The sequence below is a fragment of the Hyaena hyaena genome, unplaced genomic scaffold (assembly GCF_003009895.1).
Source record: "Hyaena hyaena isolate Hyena2069 unplaced genomic scaffold, ASM300989v1 scaffold_655, whole genome shotgun sequence".
NCBI lineage: Eukaryota > Metazoa > Chordata > Mammalia > Carnivora > Hyaenidae > Hyaena > Hyaena hyaena.
The window spans coordinates 348,174-364,046 of record NW_024081289.1 but is presented as its reverse complement, the minus strand read 5'-3'; the positions used below and the strand labels follow the sequence as shown (position 1 = coordinate 364,046).

Here is a 15,873-nt window from a genome sequence, read left to right as displayed (position 1 = left end):
AGGCTAGTTCTACAACTGCTCACCACCACCCCCCAACTCATACAACCCCCCTGGAAGAATCTAAGGGACAGGAAAGGCTGTTCTAAACATGGAGGCTAGGAGAAAAACATGACAGGAGGGGCCTACTGGGGTGAGTGGAAGACAGGCTATGATTTGCTGATCTTGATCCTACGTGGCCTGCTGGTGTCTCCAAGGACATCAGTCTTTGTGAGCAGAAAAGTAAAGAAGTTCAGAGACGAAACACTTCCAAGTCAACAAACACAAAGCTTACTGGCCACTTCTGCTCAGAAGGGCCTCTTTCTCAACAGGACTATTCCTCTAAAATATCAGCCAGAAAACAGCCACTTGTACAGGGCCCCACTTTCATTGCATCTCAAGTTATTCTGGAAACACATTTTGGGGCAATGGCAGTTGTTCTGGGGTTCCGAATAACTACAGTGTGAGGTTTTTCTGGAGCCCCGTTTAAACATGCAAGGTTCTAGGTTCAGGAACCCGTTTTTTGCCCAGGTCTACACCCAAGAAATAGAAACTATCTTTTCAGATTAACAATATATTGTATAAAAAGAAGGGATGGTTCTCTTAATAGAGAAATATCTAAGATATTTCTAAACATCTAAATATCCAGGGCTTCTCTTCCTCTGTAAAAATACCAAATTCTATCTAATACTATAAAAAGTGATTCCTAAATTCCCAGCAACTCTACCATCCCTTGCCTCCAAGAGTGCTTTGTCTCCTAAGCATTGAGGAAGTGGAGACTAGACAGAGTACACAGAGTAAAATTATTGTGCAAAGCTTCACAGGCATATTAGATTGGCAGGATCATTCTACAGGGAGGAATGGGTGTGGCCGGCTTGGGGGGGCAGGGGAGGAGACTGTTAAGAAAATGAGGTCTACCTCCTATTCCTTTCTTCTGAGGGGAGCTTTACATGGTGAGCTGAAGCAAAAAGCTCTCAGTCTCTGCATGAAGCAAAGGAATTTAGGACTTGAATCAGGAATGAGAGGAAGAAGGAAGGAAAATGTTACTTTAGACATGAGGGAACCATAAGAGAGAAATGGAATCCTACCATGTGTCTCTGTTCCCTACTGATGGCGAATGCTAGTGGGCACCACCATGTTAGTCTTAACAACTTTTCAAATGTAAACATCCTTCCATACTATAAAGCAGCCACTCTAAGTGTCTGAGCCTGCCAAGTACCTCCTAACTGTTCTGCCCTACCCTCAGAACCCCTATACCTCCCAAGACAGCAGATGGCTTCAAAGATCCTAGTTAGAGCCATGGCCAACGTCCATTCTGACTCATTAGTGCCCCTTCCTTACCCACAGTATGCGTTTGCTTCCCACTCCAAAACCCAGAGTTAACTTAACCAGCTTAGAATGGGTACATGCTTGACTCTCCATCCTTGGAGAGCAACAGCATGATGTAAGGGGTAAGAGGGACAGAAGATACAGGAAGAACAGAGGAAATGTAGTTCCTAGTAGTCAGAAGGAATTAAGGGCCCATCCGTGTAGAAATGGCTGGGGTGGAAGATGTAAGCCTCATCCACGGTGTTCTGGCCAGCCAGCAGTGGGTCACCGTTCGGCATGATTTCTTCAATCTTCATACTGTTTCTGAAAACTAGGTAGTGCAGAGAAAGAAGTCAGGCCCTGCTCTCAGGTAAGGAGTTCCTGACCCAGCAGGGAATATGAGGGAGGATGGCCACACAGGCCTGGCAGTGCCTGAGGGGGCACTTAGGTGGGGGAAGGGAGATGCAGGTATATTTCCTAATAAAAGGTATCACAAATGAGTCTCCCTCCAGGGAGGTGCTCAGAGCTTAGCCTTTTCTATACTGGGTAAGGGAGGGCAGTTGGTAAAGGGAAATGTGTCCCTTCCTCCCCAGCCCCCTTGCATCACTTACTTTCCATTTCCTCGGTGTTCAAGTGTCTCAGATCATGGGGCAAATCCAGCTCTGGCTCTGTCACTGCCTGCGATGCAGGGTCTGGAATAGGCTCCAGCTTCAGTTCTGGTCCCAAGTTTAGCTCCGGCACTCTCTGCGATACCACATCTAGTGTGGGCTCTAGCACGGAGTCCAGAGTGCACTCCGGCATGGGCTCCAGGGATGCACCCAGATCCAGCCCTGCCGCCAGCAGTGGCTCTAACTCCAGACATGGCTCTAGCTGTGGCACCGGGGCCAGTCCTGGCTCCAGCTCCAGTGACTCCACCTCTGGCTCCAGTTTAAGCTCCAGCGGCTGTTGCAGCTCGTCTACCTGTCTAGATACCACAGTATAGACAAAAGGGTAGGGCTTGGTTGCATAGGTGAGTGGAGAATGGCAGAGCAAGCAGAGACTATCTCTCTAGTGTAAGAAGTCAACAGAGCAGAGGGCTTAAGAGCACAGGCTTTGGAGTTGGGCTTGCTAGAGTTTGAATCCTATCATTTATTAGATGGGTAGACTGCCAGCTCTCTGAGCCTCAGATATCACCTATAAAATGGGAACAATACCATCTAATAACATTTGAGAGGAAGTTAGATGGTTAAAAGCATGACTTTGTAGGGACACCTGGGTGGCTCAGTCGGTTAAGCTTCCGACTTCGGCTCAGGTCATGATCTCGCGGTTCGTGGGTTCGAGCCCCGCGTCGGGCTCTGTGCTGACTGCCAGCTCGGAGCCTGGAGCCTGTTTCAGAGTCTGTGTCTCCCTCTCTCTCTGACCCTCCCCTGCTCATGCTTGTTCTGAGAGAGAGAGAGAGAGCATGAGCAGGGGAGGGTCAGAGAGAGAGGGAGACACAGACTCTGAAACAGGCTCCAGGCTCCGAGCTGGCAGTCAGCACAGAGCCCGACGCGGGGCTCGAACCCACGAACCGCGAGATCATGACCTGAGCCGAAGTCGGATGCTTAACCGACTGAGCCACCCAGGCAGGCGCCCCTTAAAAAAATTAAAAAAAAAAAAAAAAAAAGCAGGACTTTGTAATCTGACAGGCCTGAATCATTTATTAGCCATGTACCTTGGTCATGCCGCTTCACCACACTAAACTTCAGTTTCTTGGCTGAAGAGAGTAATACCCATGTCTGCCTCACAGGACTATTATGAAGAGTCAATAAATAAGAAACTAAACACAAAACATTTAGCCCAGTACCTAGCATTTAATAAACTTTCATTAAATGTGGCTGTCATTACCTTCTTGGATGGGTACTCATAAAAATTAAATAAAAGGAAAAAACTGTTTTTAAAAAAATCTAGTACCATGCTTCAAGTAGAAGCCCATTAACCTCAGTGACTATGACTATTATTATCAGGGAAGCCCTGTGGAAACAATCTAAGGATAGCAGCAGAAAAATAGAGAGGAAAGAGGCTAAGCAGCAGAAGAAAAAATCTAGAGACTAGAGAGGGTGGATCAGTAAGAGAGGTCAGAAAGGCAAACTGAGCAAGTTTGGGTCACTCTATCAGCCAAAAAGCATTATGGAGGATGGGCCAAAAGTTCATCTCTCACCTGTTAGAGACCACAATGAGCCTATGTTTCAGGTACTTCCTCCGTTCTTGGAGATTAACTGTGGGGGACATACAGGAAGCCAGGGAGGTCAGTGGATTGGACACGTAGCCTAAGGACCCCTAGTGCAAATGGTCTTGACAATCATGTCTCCCTATTAACTAGCAGTGTCCCCAGGACAAATCCTTTGACTTCTCTGGATATCAGTTTTTCCATGTCTGGAAGAAAGGAGTAGAATTTGTAGATGCCTGAGAATCCCTGTAATCTTCCCGTGATGTATGTCAATGACTCTCACCTTTCTCCTGGTAGTAGCGCCCAAAAGCTTCATCCCGGGGGATTCGGGGGTAGAGGAAGCACAGTGGGTTCTCGGGTATGTTCTCTTCAGTGAGCAGCTGGTAGTGGCAAATGATTTTGGTCAGCGGGAGGGACTGCAGCACTTCCTTGGTGAAGGGCTGCACAGAGTAGATGAGCACTTTTTCTGTAGAATGGATGCAAGAATAGGCAGTCCTGAAGGAAGAGGTTGGGCCTGAGAGTTCTCCACCCTGGCTGTCCAACCCCAAACCTGCTAAGATTCATGACACAGCCAAGGGGAGCCAAGGGCTGACCAAGGGGCAGAAAGGACAGGCTGAGGGAACATCAGGGCAAAACAGCTGACCATCATCCTGGTGTTCCACCCAGGAGCAGGTAATGCCCCCTTCGGACGTTTCGCTGAAGCGCAGCAGAAAGGTGCCTGAGATGGTCTTCTTCAGCAGCCGGCGTTCCTGGCTCCGGCTCACAAAGCCCATGATGCGTCTGAAACACAGAAAGCTGCTGAGAGGCTCTCCAGCCTCCCTGCTCTCTTCTCCTTGTAGAGGGAGAGAGCACCAGGTTCTGCCATTTATACACATTTTCATCTTGGCCAAGTCACTTCACCTCACCGACGCTATCCACCTTGTAGGGTTGGAAGAGGTATGAGGATTCGGTGAGGCCACACAGACAAAGCACCTTGAAAAAGGCAAAGTGCTGTACAAATGGGCAGGCAGTGTAGTGGAAAGAGCATAAGCTTGTCGTTTGACAGGCCTGGGTTTGAATCCCAACTATGCCCATTGTTGTAACTCTTTAACTTCTCTGAGACTCAGCATTGTTGTAAGGATTACATGCGAGAATTCATAAAGAGCACCCAGCAGGCTTTGGAGCATAACAGATGCTGGATAAGTCACTGGCTGTGACTGTTATTGCAAATGTGAAGGGGTGTGACCTTGCACCAGGTTTTGCTCTCTCTTCCAATTTGCCACATGAGGGCGCACAGAGTCCACTCTCAAGCCTAGAAAGGCAGAAAGGTGGGGGTGGGGAGAGGGAGGCAGACCAAGGCCTTACCCATCATTCCAGAGATCCTTCAGGTGGTCATGTACCAGCTCCAGAATTTTGTCTAACCATGTCCAGAATGGTAGCTTGCCAGGAGGGCTCTCTCGCTGAAGAAGGAATGGAAAGGCAGGAAGAGATGCAGAGTTGCCCCCCCCCCCCCCCATAAGGGGAAGGAGTTTGGGGGAAAGGGCTAGCGTTTGCACTAGGGGCTAGATCTAGCAGCACAGAATGCAGCCAGTTACCTTAGTGAAGTCAGCCCAGGATAACAATGCATCTTCGGTCCTCGAGTTCTGCCCTGTGGGCAGACAGACAGTAGAGATAGTGGAAGGAAACAAGGCTAGGGTCCCTGGAACAGAAAGGACGCAGGGCTAGGAAGACTAAGCCTGGGGAAAGGCTGAGAGAAAAGGAGGTCTGTACCAAACAGCTTGTTCCTCAGCATGCTCAGCTGGTCCCGGTCAAGGCCACGGCCAACATAGGAAGAGAACTGCCAACTGAGAGCAGGGCCCAGCAAGCTCCAGGGGGCCTTGGGGGGGCTGGAGAAGAACTGCTGATTCTACAAGAGTGGGAGGAGGACGGAATGACTCAGAAGCAGAGCCCTCATACCAAGCTTCCACACCCCTCCTTGCCACCCCATCACCTCTTGGTCCCACCTCCTACCTGGGGGTTTGGGCTAAGCAGATTGAACCAAAGAACCGAGGCCCAGGCAATTGAGAGTTGGTTCATGTTAGAAATAATCACCACAGGGAGGGTGTCCGTCTGAAGAGAAGACAGGAGATAGAGGAAGGATGTGATATGTTTCCAGCTTTGGCAGGGGCAAGGGGAGAATTTCCCGCTCTGAAATTTGGCAGGGGCTTCTATTTAACCCCTCTTTACTGCCTTCTGCCAACTTGGCTTCATCTCTCCTTGCCCTCCATCTTCACTCACTGTCAGCTCCTGCTTCAGACCCTGGTAGGTGTATTTGACTGTAATGCTGATAATGTGTAGTTCCTCCGTCACACCCAGCATTCCCTAGGACAGCCGAAGACATAATGATCAGATCAGAGGGCCCTTTGGGAAGTTCCTCCTCCCGTCCCCCAACCCTCTGTCCAGGCCTCACCTTATTGCAGCCCTTTCCTGAACCACCTGAACGTTGCTCCAACAGAGTCTGTGAAGTGAGAGGAAGGAGAGAAAATGCCAGAGTAGAAACCCCCAGGGTCCCTGGAACCCCTGTTTTGCTTCAAGTTTTGTGAAGGCCTGGGAACTTCCCTCAGCCTGTTCCATTGGACTAGAAGCTTAAGCAACTAGCCCTTCTTACCAGGTAGCCGAAGTCCCAAATTAAGCCCTGACTCTGCCCCTTCTCGGGGGTCAAAGTTTTCTGGTTTGAGGTCATAATGTTGAACTTCCGTAAGCTATTCCAGGAGGAAGATAAATGAAGGAGAAGAGTTATTCTAAAAACTCAGCAGGAATACAACAAAAATCCCACTTCATTTCAGACCTCCCCTTCTCCCTTTGTCCATATCCCACCCAAATCAACCTCCTTCTTGTCTGTGCCCGCATGTGGCTGCATAGGTCATGCAGCACACACATGTTTACAGCATCCTTGTCAGGCACCTACCCTTGTGATTGAGAAGGATTCCTGAAAAGAAAAAAAGAAAATCACTGGGAAGCAAAACAGTGTAGAAGTTAGGAATTTAATCTATAGCATCAGACAGACCTGGGTTCAAACCCAGATCTGCTCACTAGCCATATGGTCTTGCACAAAAGACAGAATCTCTCTGGCCTTGTTTCTTCATTTAAATGGTACACTGATAATACTGGACTCATGGGCTTCCCATGACAAATGAGTACTTGACAAGCTAGTGCTCAACAAAAGCAAGGAGTTCTTATTTCTGAGGTAGGAATGGACGAGGTAAGAACACAGGCCCAAGACCCTATTGTGTGTGTCTCCTCTGGCCCACCAGCTCATGTCCTGGCCATCCGTCAGTCCCATGTGCCCCAAGTTACCTGTCAATGGAGACTTCGGCAGTCAGTAACTCGTTGCCTTCCTGGAGTCTTACCAGCAACCTAGAGGGAAGAGAGATGGATGGGGGAAGGTAGTCAACCTCAATCTTCTGGATAGATCAGATATTTGAAAAAAATAAGGTAAGAGATTGGAAGAGGTAGGTGGATTGAAGAGAAAAGAGAGAAGATGATAAGAGTGGAAAGATCTGTAAGGCCAGAAAGGAAACAGTGCCAGGGCTGGAAAAAGGAAGCAGGAATGAGTTCTGAAATACCAACCTTGTTTGGACAGTGAACTTGGTCCCAGTCTTGAGGATGAGGGGACGATGGGGATTTTGGGGCATGCAGGGCTGGGTTTCTACCACAAAGGCTCTGGAGACAGAAATCCAGAGAGAATACATAGCTCAGTATTTGTAAGAATGTAAGAATCCTCTTATTCTTTCCTTCTGCCCTCCCTAGGGGTCCCTCCCTGGCAGCTAGACCTTTGAAGCAGGCGCTGTAGCAACTCTGTGACCTGGGCCTTTCGCAGATCCACCCCTTTGGTCAGAGGATCATCCTGATAGCTAACCAGGCGACTCAATCCCTCCAGCTCCTTCAGCAGCTGCCGCAAGTGAAACAACAGCTTTGCTCCAGCAGTGAACCTGGGTGATAGAATTCAAGAGAGAGTATAAATTGCTGAGTTTCCTGGTGGTCCCCCCACCATCCACCCCTCCCCCAGGCTCTAGATGCTCCCTTTTAACAACGTGGAGAGTCAGAAACTGATTGGGACAGGGGTACCTGAGTGGATCAGTTGGTTAAGTGTCCGACTTTGGCTCAGGTCATAATCTCATCATTTGTGAGTTCAAGCCCCACATGGGGCTCTGCGCTGACAGTGCAGAGCCTGCTTGGGATTCTCTATCCCTCTCTTTACCACTCCCCTGCTCGTGCTCTCTCTCAAAATAAATAAATAAACTGACTGGGACAAAAAAGGAATCCAGGAAGCATATTAAAGATTATGCAACATGATTCATAATCCAAGAAATCAAAATCAAAATCACTTTCACATATAAAAATGTGGTGAACAACTTATTTATATAATAAAGTTACTGGGGTGGCCGGGTGGCTCAGTCAGTTAAGTGTCCGACTTCAGCTCAAGTCTTGATCTCACAGTTTGTGGGTTTGAGCCCTGTGTCAGGCTCTAGGCTGACAGATAGCTCAGAGCCTGGAGCCTCTCTTCAGAGTCTCTCTCTCTCTGACCCTCCCCTACACACACTCTCTATTTCTCTCTCAAAAAAAATTAAACATTAAAAAAAATTATAATAAAGTTACTTTTTATATGACGCTTGAAATGTACTATTTATTCTAAGTGTTACTGTATATAATCCTTATAACAACCCTATGAGGTAGCTACTACTATCCCCATTTTACAGATAATTAAGCTCAAGTACAGAAAGGTTAAGTGACTTGCTCAAGGTCATAGAACTAATTTGGAATGAGTTGTATGTGATCCCAGGCAGTCAGCCTGCCCAATCAGTACTATTTTTTTTAAGGAGGCTCCACACCCAAAGTGGGGCTCAAACTCACAACCCCAAGATCAAGGGTCGTATGCTCACTGACTGAGGCAGCCAGGTGCCCCCACAATCCATACTTTGAACTTCTATACTTTACTGTCTATAAGAAAAAAAAAGTGATAATAGGAAATGTGGTGACAGGAGACCAATCATATACTACACACTGGCAAACAGACTGGAATAGCAATTTGGAACTTTTTTTTAACATTTATTTTTGAGAGAGAGAGAGAGAGAGAGCAAGCATGAGTGGGGGAGGGACAGAGAGAGAGAGGGAGACACTGAATCTGAAGCAGGCTCCAGGCTCTGAGCTGTCAGCACAGAGCCCGATGCAGGGCTTGAATCCATGAACTGTGAGATCATAACCTGAGCCGAAGTCAGATGCTTAACTGACTGAGCCACCCAGGCACCCCTTTAATTATTTTTTTAAAAGTAAACTGTATCCCCAACTGGGGCTCAAACTCATGATCTCCAAATCAAGAGTTGCATGCTCTACCCACTGAACCAGGCAGGTACCCCCATTTTTAGTAAATTATAATGAATTTTCTTACTAGAAAATATGTAAGGGTATCTGGGATGGCTAATTCGGTTAAGTGTTCCACTCTTGATCTCAGTTCAGGTCATGATCTCACTGTTCCTGAGATCAAGCCGAATCAGGCTCTGTGCTGACAGTGTGGAACTTGCTTGGGATTCTCTCTCCCTTTCTGTCTGCCCCTCCCCCACTCATACTCTCTCTCAAAATAAATACTTTTAAAAAAGAAAATATTTAAAATGATAGGCATTCTAAGTATCTTGAAGGACAAAGCAATTATTTTTTCCACATCACAAAAAAATTAATATAAAACAAAGACCTTACTGGAAAAAAAAAAGCAAGAAATTAAAAAACCACCTAAATGTCCAAAAAGAGGAGTTCATTAATTAAATCATGTTACCTGTATATAGGGAACTAGGAAGCAACCATTAAAAATAACATGTGTAGGGGGCCACTTGGGTGGCTCAGTCAGTTAAGCATCCAACTTCAGCTCAATTCATGATCTCATGGCTTGGCTCGTGAGTTTGAGCCCCACATTGGACTCTCTGCTGACAGCTCAGAGCCTGGAGCCCATTTGGATTCTGTGTCTCCCTCTCTCTCTCTCTGCCCCTCCCCGACTCACATTCTGTCTCTCCTTAAAAATAAATAAACATTTAAAATTTTTTAAAAAGAAAATAAATAACATGGGTAGGGGCACCTGGCTGGCTCAGCTGGTTTATCTTAATCTCAGGGTGGTAAGTTCCAGCCCCACATTGGGTGGAGATTACTTAAACAAACAAATAAATCAATAAATAAAATCTTAGCAAAAAAACCCATATATACATCAGCCTGTCTCATTAAAAAAAAATAAATAACATGGGTAAATATTGTAATATACTGCTAAGCAAATAAAAAGAAAATAGCTCTTGGGGCACCTGGATGGCTCAGTCAGTTAAGTGTCTGACTTCCGCTTAGGTCATGATCTCATGGTTGGTGAGTTCAAGCCCTGCATCAGGCTCTGTGCTGACAGTTTGGAGCATGGAGCCTGCTATGGATGCTGTGTCTCATTCTCTCTCTGCCCCTCTCCTGCTCATGCTCTTTCTCTTTCTCTCTCAAAACAAATAAACATTAAAAAAATTTTTTTAATTAAAAAAACATAGCTCTCAATATATGAAAAATATGATTCAATTTTTGTGGGTTTGTTTTTGTTTTTGTTTTATTTTATAGAGATTTATTTTATTTCGTTTATTTTATTTTAGAGCACGACCAGGGAAGAGGGACAGAGGGAAAGAGACAATCTAACATTTTCTTAAAAGTTTATTTATTTATTTTGAGAAAGAGAGAGAGAGAAAGCAAGCACACATAAGCATGCAAGCTGGGGAGGGGCAGAAGGAAAGGGAGAGAATCCCAAGCAGAATCCACGATGTGATCACGGAGCCCAATGAGGGGCTCAATCTCATAAACCTTGAGATTATGACCTGAGCTGAAATCAAGTCGGATGCTCAACCAACTGAACCACCCAGGTGTCCCTCAATTTTTGTATAATAGTATTACAGTAGCTACACCTGGAAAGTAAGATTAATAGGTAATTTTCTTTCTTTTTTTTCAGCATTAATAGTCATTATAAAATTTTTTAAAAAGGTAGAAAACATACTTCTTGGGTGATTACAAAGGAAGGAGAAACCAGTTTGTCTCCTAATCCATTACTTCCACCAAAACAAAGACTGGGCTCTGGGCTCCCTGGATGGTGAGAATGAAGAGAGGGTCACTGCAGAGGAGGGAGCTGGGATCATTCTGGGAAAGCAGAGTGTAAGAAGAGCAATAGCTCTTGCCTTGGTAGGCAATTCATTACATGAATGAGAAAATGCACCGCAATTCACAATTTACAGTTTACAAAGAAAGCACAGCGTGGTGGCTGGGATAGGGGCTGGGTGCGAGGTGCCTCTCACCACTTCTCCAGTTGTTCCAACCCTCCATTCTGACGGGCTCCAATGCAGGCTTTCTGCTGCTGGATTTTCCATTCCTCCAGCTTGGGCAGCAGTAACTCAACGAGGGTAGTTAATCGGCCTAGCAATGTTTTGATGGCATCGAGCACCTCCTAAGAAAGACATAAAGTGAGTGATGAGCACTTCTTACCATCCAACTGGGGATGAAGAGACAAAGAAGCCAAGGCTAAGAGGCCAGGCCTCCCATATGCCTCATTTGCCCCAGTTCCCTGCTGCCCACTCCCTCTGTCTGCCTCCCACCTTTCTCCTTTTGTCCAGTTCATTGAGAGTTTCCTGCAGAAGTTGCTGCTGTCTGGTGTGATGGGGATCCAAAGAGGGTGTCTTCACTGAATGGTGGGAGCAGGAGGGAGACAAATGCTCAGACCTAGGGCTCCTTCCCCTCTCCATCCAGACTAGGACCTTGGTCAGAGTCAGGTGGAGGGGAATTTTGAAGGGAGAAAAAGGGGAACCAAGCAAAGCACAGGCACCTCTGGGCCCTCAGGCATATTCTGAATGGTCATGCTTGAACCAAAAGCCCGCTCAATTGCCCATCCCTCAATGAGCTTCCTACCTTGGGACTGGGTCTTATACCGGAAGCAGAAGACATCCTGCTGGTCTTTCAGTTGGCAGATGGATTTCACCAGCTTCTGCAGAGGGGATAAGACCCAGATGAGACTGCTTCTGTGGGAGGAGTCAGGCCAAGCCCTACCCACCCTGACTCTTGCCACATCTACTAACCTCCATCATAGTCGTTAATTCCAGGATCCGCGAGTCAATCTCATGCTGCTGGCTCTCTACAGGTGCTTCGAGGGCTGGCTCCTCCTGCTCCTGAAATAAGAGAATCTGAGCACATTTCAATTCTGACATTTCATCTCTGAAATCCAGGCCTGCAATTATACCACAGGAAGGAGCAGGTGCGGATCTTGTTCTGAGACAAATTTCCCAAGTCTTTTCCATGGTCACTCTCTACTCTAGTAGCTTTCAAAATCACTACAAATTGTTCTTACTGATTGAGCTCTCTGAGCCTGGATCAGAATTCTTTTTTCTTCCAGAAGGAGATTAAAGATCATTTCAGCCAATTGGGTAGGGCCCTGGGGAAAGGCCTGCAGCAGGAAGAGAAAGAATTAAACTCAACTGTCTTCAATTATCTACCGCTCCAGTCCCTCCCCCTCCTTCAGGTTCCCCAGTCCTTCCCCTTTTCACCACTAGTCCCCTAAAACCTAGTCTTTTCCTAAAAGGGTCTTCTAGACTCTGCCCTTTTTCTGCCAGTGATTCCCCAAGTCTACACCTTGTCCTCCCTTTCCCCAGATCTGCCCCCATCCATTTATATCTTTAGATCCTGTTCCATATCCTAAATTATACTTCTCTACACTCAGTTCCTTGTCAATTTGGCTTTTTGGCTATTCCTGGTTCCTCGAAGCACCTGAACATCCCGATAAAATTTTCGCAAGTTGTGCTGTAGTAACAAGTGCCCAGAGTCCTGGCTGCAGCGGCCGTGCTCATAATTCAGTTGATCCAAGAAATGGAAGAACAGCATGTTAGCCTTGGAATCATCACTGCCCAGTACAGCATCCTGCCTGGGGATGGGGAATGACAAGGATTAGAATCTTGGGGGCCGCCTGGTTGGCTCAGTCAGTAAAATGTCCAACTCTTGACTTCAGCTCAGGTCATAATCTCAGATTTTGTGGAATAAAGCCTGGCATGAGGCTCCACACTGACAATGTGGAGCCTGCTAGGGACTTTCTCTCTCACTCTCTCTGCCCCTCCCCTGCTCACCCTCCCATGCATTCTCCTTCTCTCAAAAGAAATAAATAAACTTAAAAAAAAAAAAAAAGACTCTCTGCAGAGTTGCTACTATCTGTTGAAGCCTTCCAACCCCTCTCTGCTCTTGGTGTCTCCAGGATCCGGGGGACTCTGAAGAAGGAAACTACTTTCCTCATCCTGCCTGTACCCAACTTCCTGAAGACCTTACCAGTTTTGGTCTTCAATCCAGGCAGCTAAGCATTGTCGAATGTCCATTGGCAGGAGGCTATTTGAGTAGAGCTGGTGCAGCTGATCCTGAAAAGTGTTGTCGAGATTCTTTAGCATCTCCCACTGCGCCATTTGGAATCTGAGTCTGAAGGATGCAGGTTCCCAACTGGAAATTTTGCTGAATTAAATCATCCACAGTCTCATGATTGCTTATAACTACAAATTTAAAATTTAAAATTATACAGGTAAGTAAAAATAAAAATTAAAGCTACAATGACCATACTTCCAATCTTGGTCCCTTCCCCTTCTCTCCATAGGTAACCAATATTATCAGTTTGGTGCATGTTCTCCCAGAACTATTCAAGGGCTCCAATATGTGGGCCTTTTTGTTTTAATAATTTTAAAACACATAACAAAGTAGAGTGAATAGTACAGGAATCATCAGCTTCACCATACATTAATGGTATTTCTACCATCTTCATTTATTTCATCTATCATCCCCAATAAATTTATTTTAGATTTATTTATGTTTGTATTCACTTATGCTGGAAGATTTAACCATCAATTTGAGTCAGAAGTATTTATTTCAGGGGTGCCTGGGTGGCTCAGTCAGCTAAGCATTGGACTCTTGGTTCTGGCTCAGGTCATGATCTCATGGATCGTGGGTCTGAGCCTGCTCAGGAGGAGCCTGCTTGGGATTCTCTCCTTCTCTCTGCCCCTCTCCCACTCTCACTTGTGCTCTCTCTCTCTCTCTCAAAATAAATAAACTTAAAAAAATTGTTTTTAATCTTTAAGTATTTATTTCAGCATGATCCTTGCTGGCTCCAAAGCTTTATCACAGGTTGACACCTCTTAAGAGACAGGTTTACCCTATAATCTGCTCTCTATGTAGGAAGGAAGAACTCCATTCTAGATGTTTAAATACTGTGAAAGGGGCCACTCAATCCCTAAGACTGTGATACTTTTATGACTCCTATTAACCTCTGATTTTTCATGAAAATTATCAATTCTATGAGAGACCCAGAAGTTTTTTTTTTATTTCCCACCAGGGTGGGACTGGGCATAGAAAGCAACGGTTTTTGTTTGCTCTTTTCACCGAGGAATCTCCCTCAAAACTGGTTTTTGTCTGTCACCAAGCAGGCTGGGGTAAGACTCTTTTTGCCTGTCTTTCCCTGCCCACTACCATCTCTGTTTGTTTAGGAAACCAAAACCTTTTCTTGCTGCAGCCTGAGCCTAACAGAAAAGTGTTTACATATATCTGCGGTCTAAAAAAGGTCACATGACTTTATTACAATGAAAGAAAAATGTTTGGAGTGGGAGAGATTCTTTCCCACCAGTATGAATAATCATGAGATGCTTTTCCACCTCCTTAAAGTAAAACATGGAGAGGAAATGATTGACCAGTGGCTATTTATTTATATGTTTATTTATTTTCCAGAGACAGAATGCAAGTGGAGGAGGGAGGGAGACACAGAATCTGAAGCAGGCTCCAGGCTCTGAGCTGTCCGCACAGAGCAGCCGAGGGGTTCGAACTCACAAACCGTGAGATCATGACCTGAGCTAAAGTCGGATGCTTAACCGACTGAGCCACCCAGGCGGCCCTCCACCCTCACCCCCGTCTTTTGTTTTAATCCTTTTACTAGTGCTTGGCTTTTTAAACTATGTACCTGTACTGTTTGTAAAAAACAAATGGAGCGGCACCTAGGTGGCTCAGTTGGTTAAGCGTCCAATTCTTGATCTCAGCTCAGGTCTTGATTTCAGGGTTGTGAGTTAAAGCCCGGCATTGCGCTGGGCGTGAAGCATACTGAATTTAATAAAAAAATGGAGAGGCCCCAGTTCTCAAGGAACTAATCTCAGCTGGTACTAAATGAGCAAGGTGTCAAACACAGGTTTAAATATGAAACAACAACAGCAACAACAAAAACCCACGGTCTTTCCAAATAAATCACAAATACCAAGATTAAACTCTGTAACACTTATGTTTTTTTCCAGTTATCCTTCATTCTCTTAGGTACATATTTTATGCTCACTCAGCATTTTTGGAAAACAATTGCATTTTGTATGTAAGCTCAGGCAAATCGTCTCACCTTTCTGTCCCTTATATTTTTAAACTAAGGTTTTTGGTGTTTTTTTTTTAAATGTTTATTCATATTGAGAGAAAGAGAGCACAAGGAGAGGAGGGGACAGAAAAAGAGGGAGAGAGAATCCCAAGCAGGCTCTGCTCTTGCAGCCTGGGGTTCGATTCCACAAATCCTGAGATCATAACGTAGGCCGAAATCAATTGAATCAAGAGTGGGTCACTAAACCGACTGAGGCATCCAGGCGCCCATGTCCCATATACTTAACAAAAGATGTTAAATCATATCTGCCTTTAGACATTGTTTTTTTTTTTTTTAAGTGAGAATCAAAACTAACACAGACCGGAAGGTAAAAGCGTTGGCTAAGACACTGAACCAATGCAACACGGAGGGTGCAGGGGAGTTTGGGGAGGTGAATTATAGACTTGGGGAGCTGGGCTGGACAGGTTGGGGAGATTCGGAATGCGGCACAGGACCGCTATTTCAACCCAGGAACGAAGGCTTACCACTCCAGGGCGTACTCCCGGGGCCTGCCGCCCTTCCCAGAGAGGAACTTGCGCCTGCACCTCGACCCTCGCTTGCCCACTCTGATCCGGTACCTGGCGAGGGTCTCAGCCCCCGATCTCTCCAGCGATTCAGTGCAAGACTTCCGGTCATAAGGAGCTCGCTCAGGCAGACAATCGCGCTCCGCCCTCCTTCTTCGGCCCGCCCCTGGATCCGCCCCCTTGTAGCAGGCCAGCACCAGAGGCCGGCTGAACCCAGCCGGGCAAACCCCGACTCTGACTGCAGCTTCAGCCAAACTTCTCCAAGTTCATTGGCGCTACCACAACTCCTCCCTCCTGTGGGGCGGGACAAGCGGCGCCGAAACCACACCTCCAGCTCCAACGATTGGTGGGATAGCTCAAGTACGCCTTGCCCCGCGGAGGGAGGAGTCCAGTTAATGGAAGAGCCCAGGACTGAAACAGCTGATTTCCGAGAACTTGCGCCAAGCCCGCGAAAC

At 46.3% G+C, this 15,873-nt stretch overlaps 1 protein-coding gene across 3 annotated transcripts; it reads right to left on the bottom strand.

Annotated features, from left to right (window-relative positions):
* Positions 1–348: 348 nt before the first annotated feature.
* On the bottom strand, positions 349–15,563 carry STAT2 (signal transducer and activator of transcription 2). 3 transcript variants are annotated; one of them, XM_039216862.1, is made up of 24 exons: positions 15,380–15,560; positions 12,797–13,011; positions 12,248–12,401; positions 11,832–11,927; positions 11,563–11,652; positions 11,396–11,471; positions 11,086–11,171; positions 10,789–10,937; positions 7,264–7,422; positions 7,061–7,153; positions 6,788–6,847; positions 6,399–6,419; positions 6,099–6,192; positions 5,901–5,948; positions 5,729–5,812; positions 5,462–5,560; positions 5,222–5,357; positions 5,047–5,099; positions 4,817–4,911; positions 4,116–4,252; positions 3,756–3,938; positions 3,464–3,521; positions 1,896–2,248; positions 349–1,615 (listed from the first exon to the last, which is right to left on the bottom strand). In XM_039216862.1, the coding sequence occupies exons 2-24, from the start codon at positions 12,925–12,927 to the stop codon at positions 1,473–1,475; spliced, it is 2,598 nt and encodes an 865-aa protein (XP_039072793.1). In that variant the 5' UTR covers positions 12,928–13,011; positions 15,380–15,560; the 3' UTR covers positions 349–1,472. The 3 variants fall into 3 exon arrangements, with proteins under 3 accessions (XP_039072793.1, XP_039072795.1, XP_039072796.1); XM_039216864.1 differs by lacking the exon at positions 11,832–11,927; XM_039216865.1 differs by lacking the exons at positions 349–1,615; positions 1,896–2,248; positions 3,464–3,521 and adding an exon at positions 3,535–3,678 and having other exon boundaries at positions 15,380–15,563.
* Between the last annotated feature and the right edge of the window lie 310 nt (positions 15,564–15,873).

What these genes read in the sequence shown, in the direction of transcription:
- STAT2 (XM_039216862.1), bottom strand. Translation starts at nt 12,927, where the DNA reads ATGGCGCAGTGGGAGATGCTAAAGAATCTCGACAACACTTTTCAGGAT. An exon ending in TTGGAACAACTGGAGAAGTG is followed by an intron (nt 7,423 to 10,788) that starts GTGAGAGGCACC and finishes TCTATCACCCAG; the next exon opens with GTTCACTGCTGGAGCAAAGC. An exon ending in GAACACCGAGGAAATGGAAA is followed by an intron (nt 1,616 to 1,895) that starts GTAAGTGATGCA and finishes TGCACTACCTAG; the next exon opens with TTTTCAGAAACAGTATGAAG.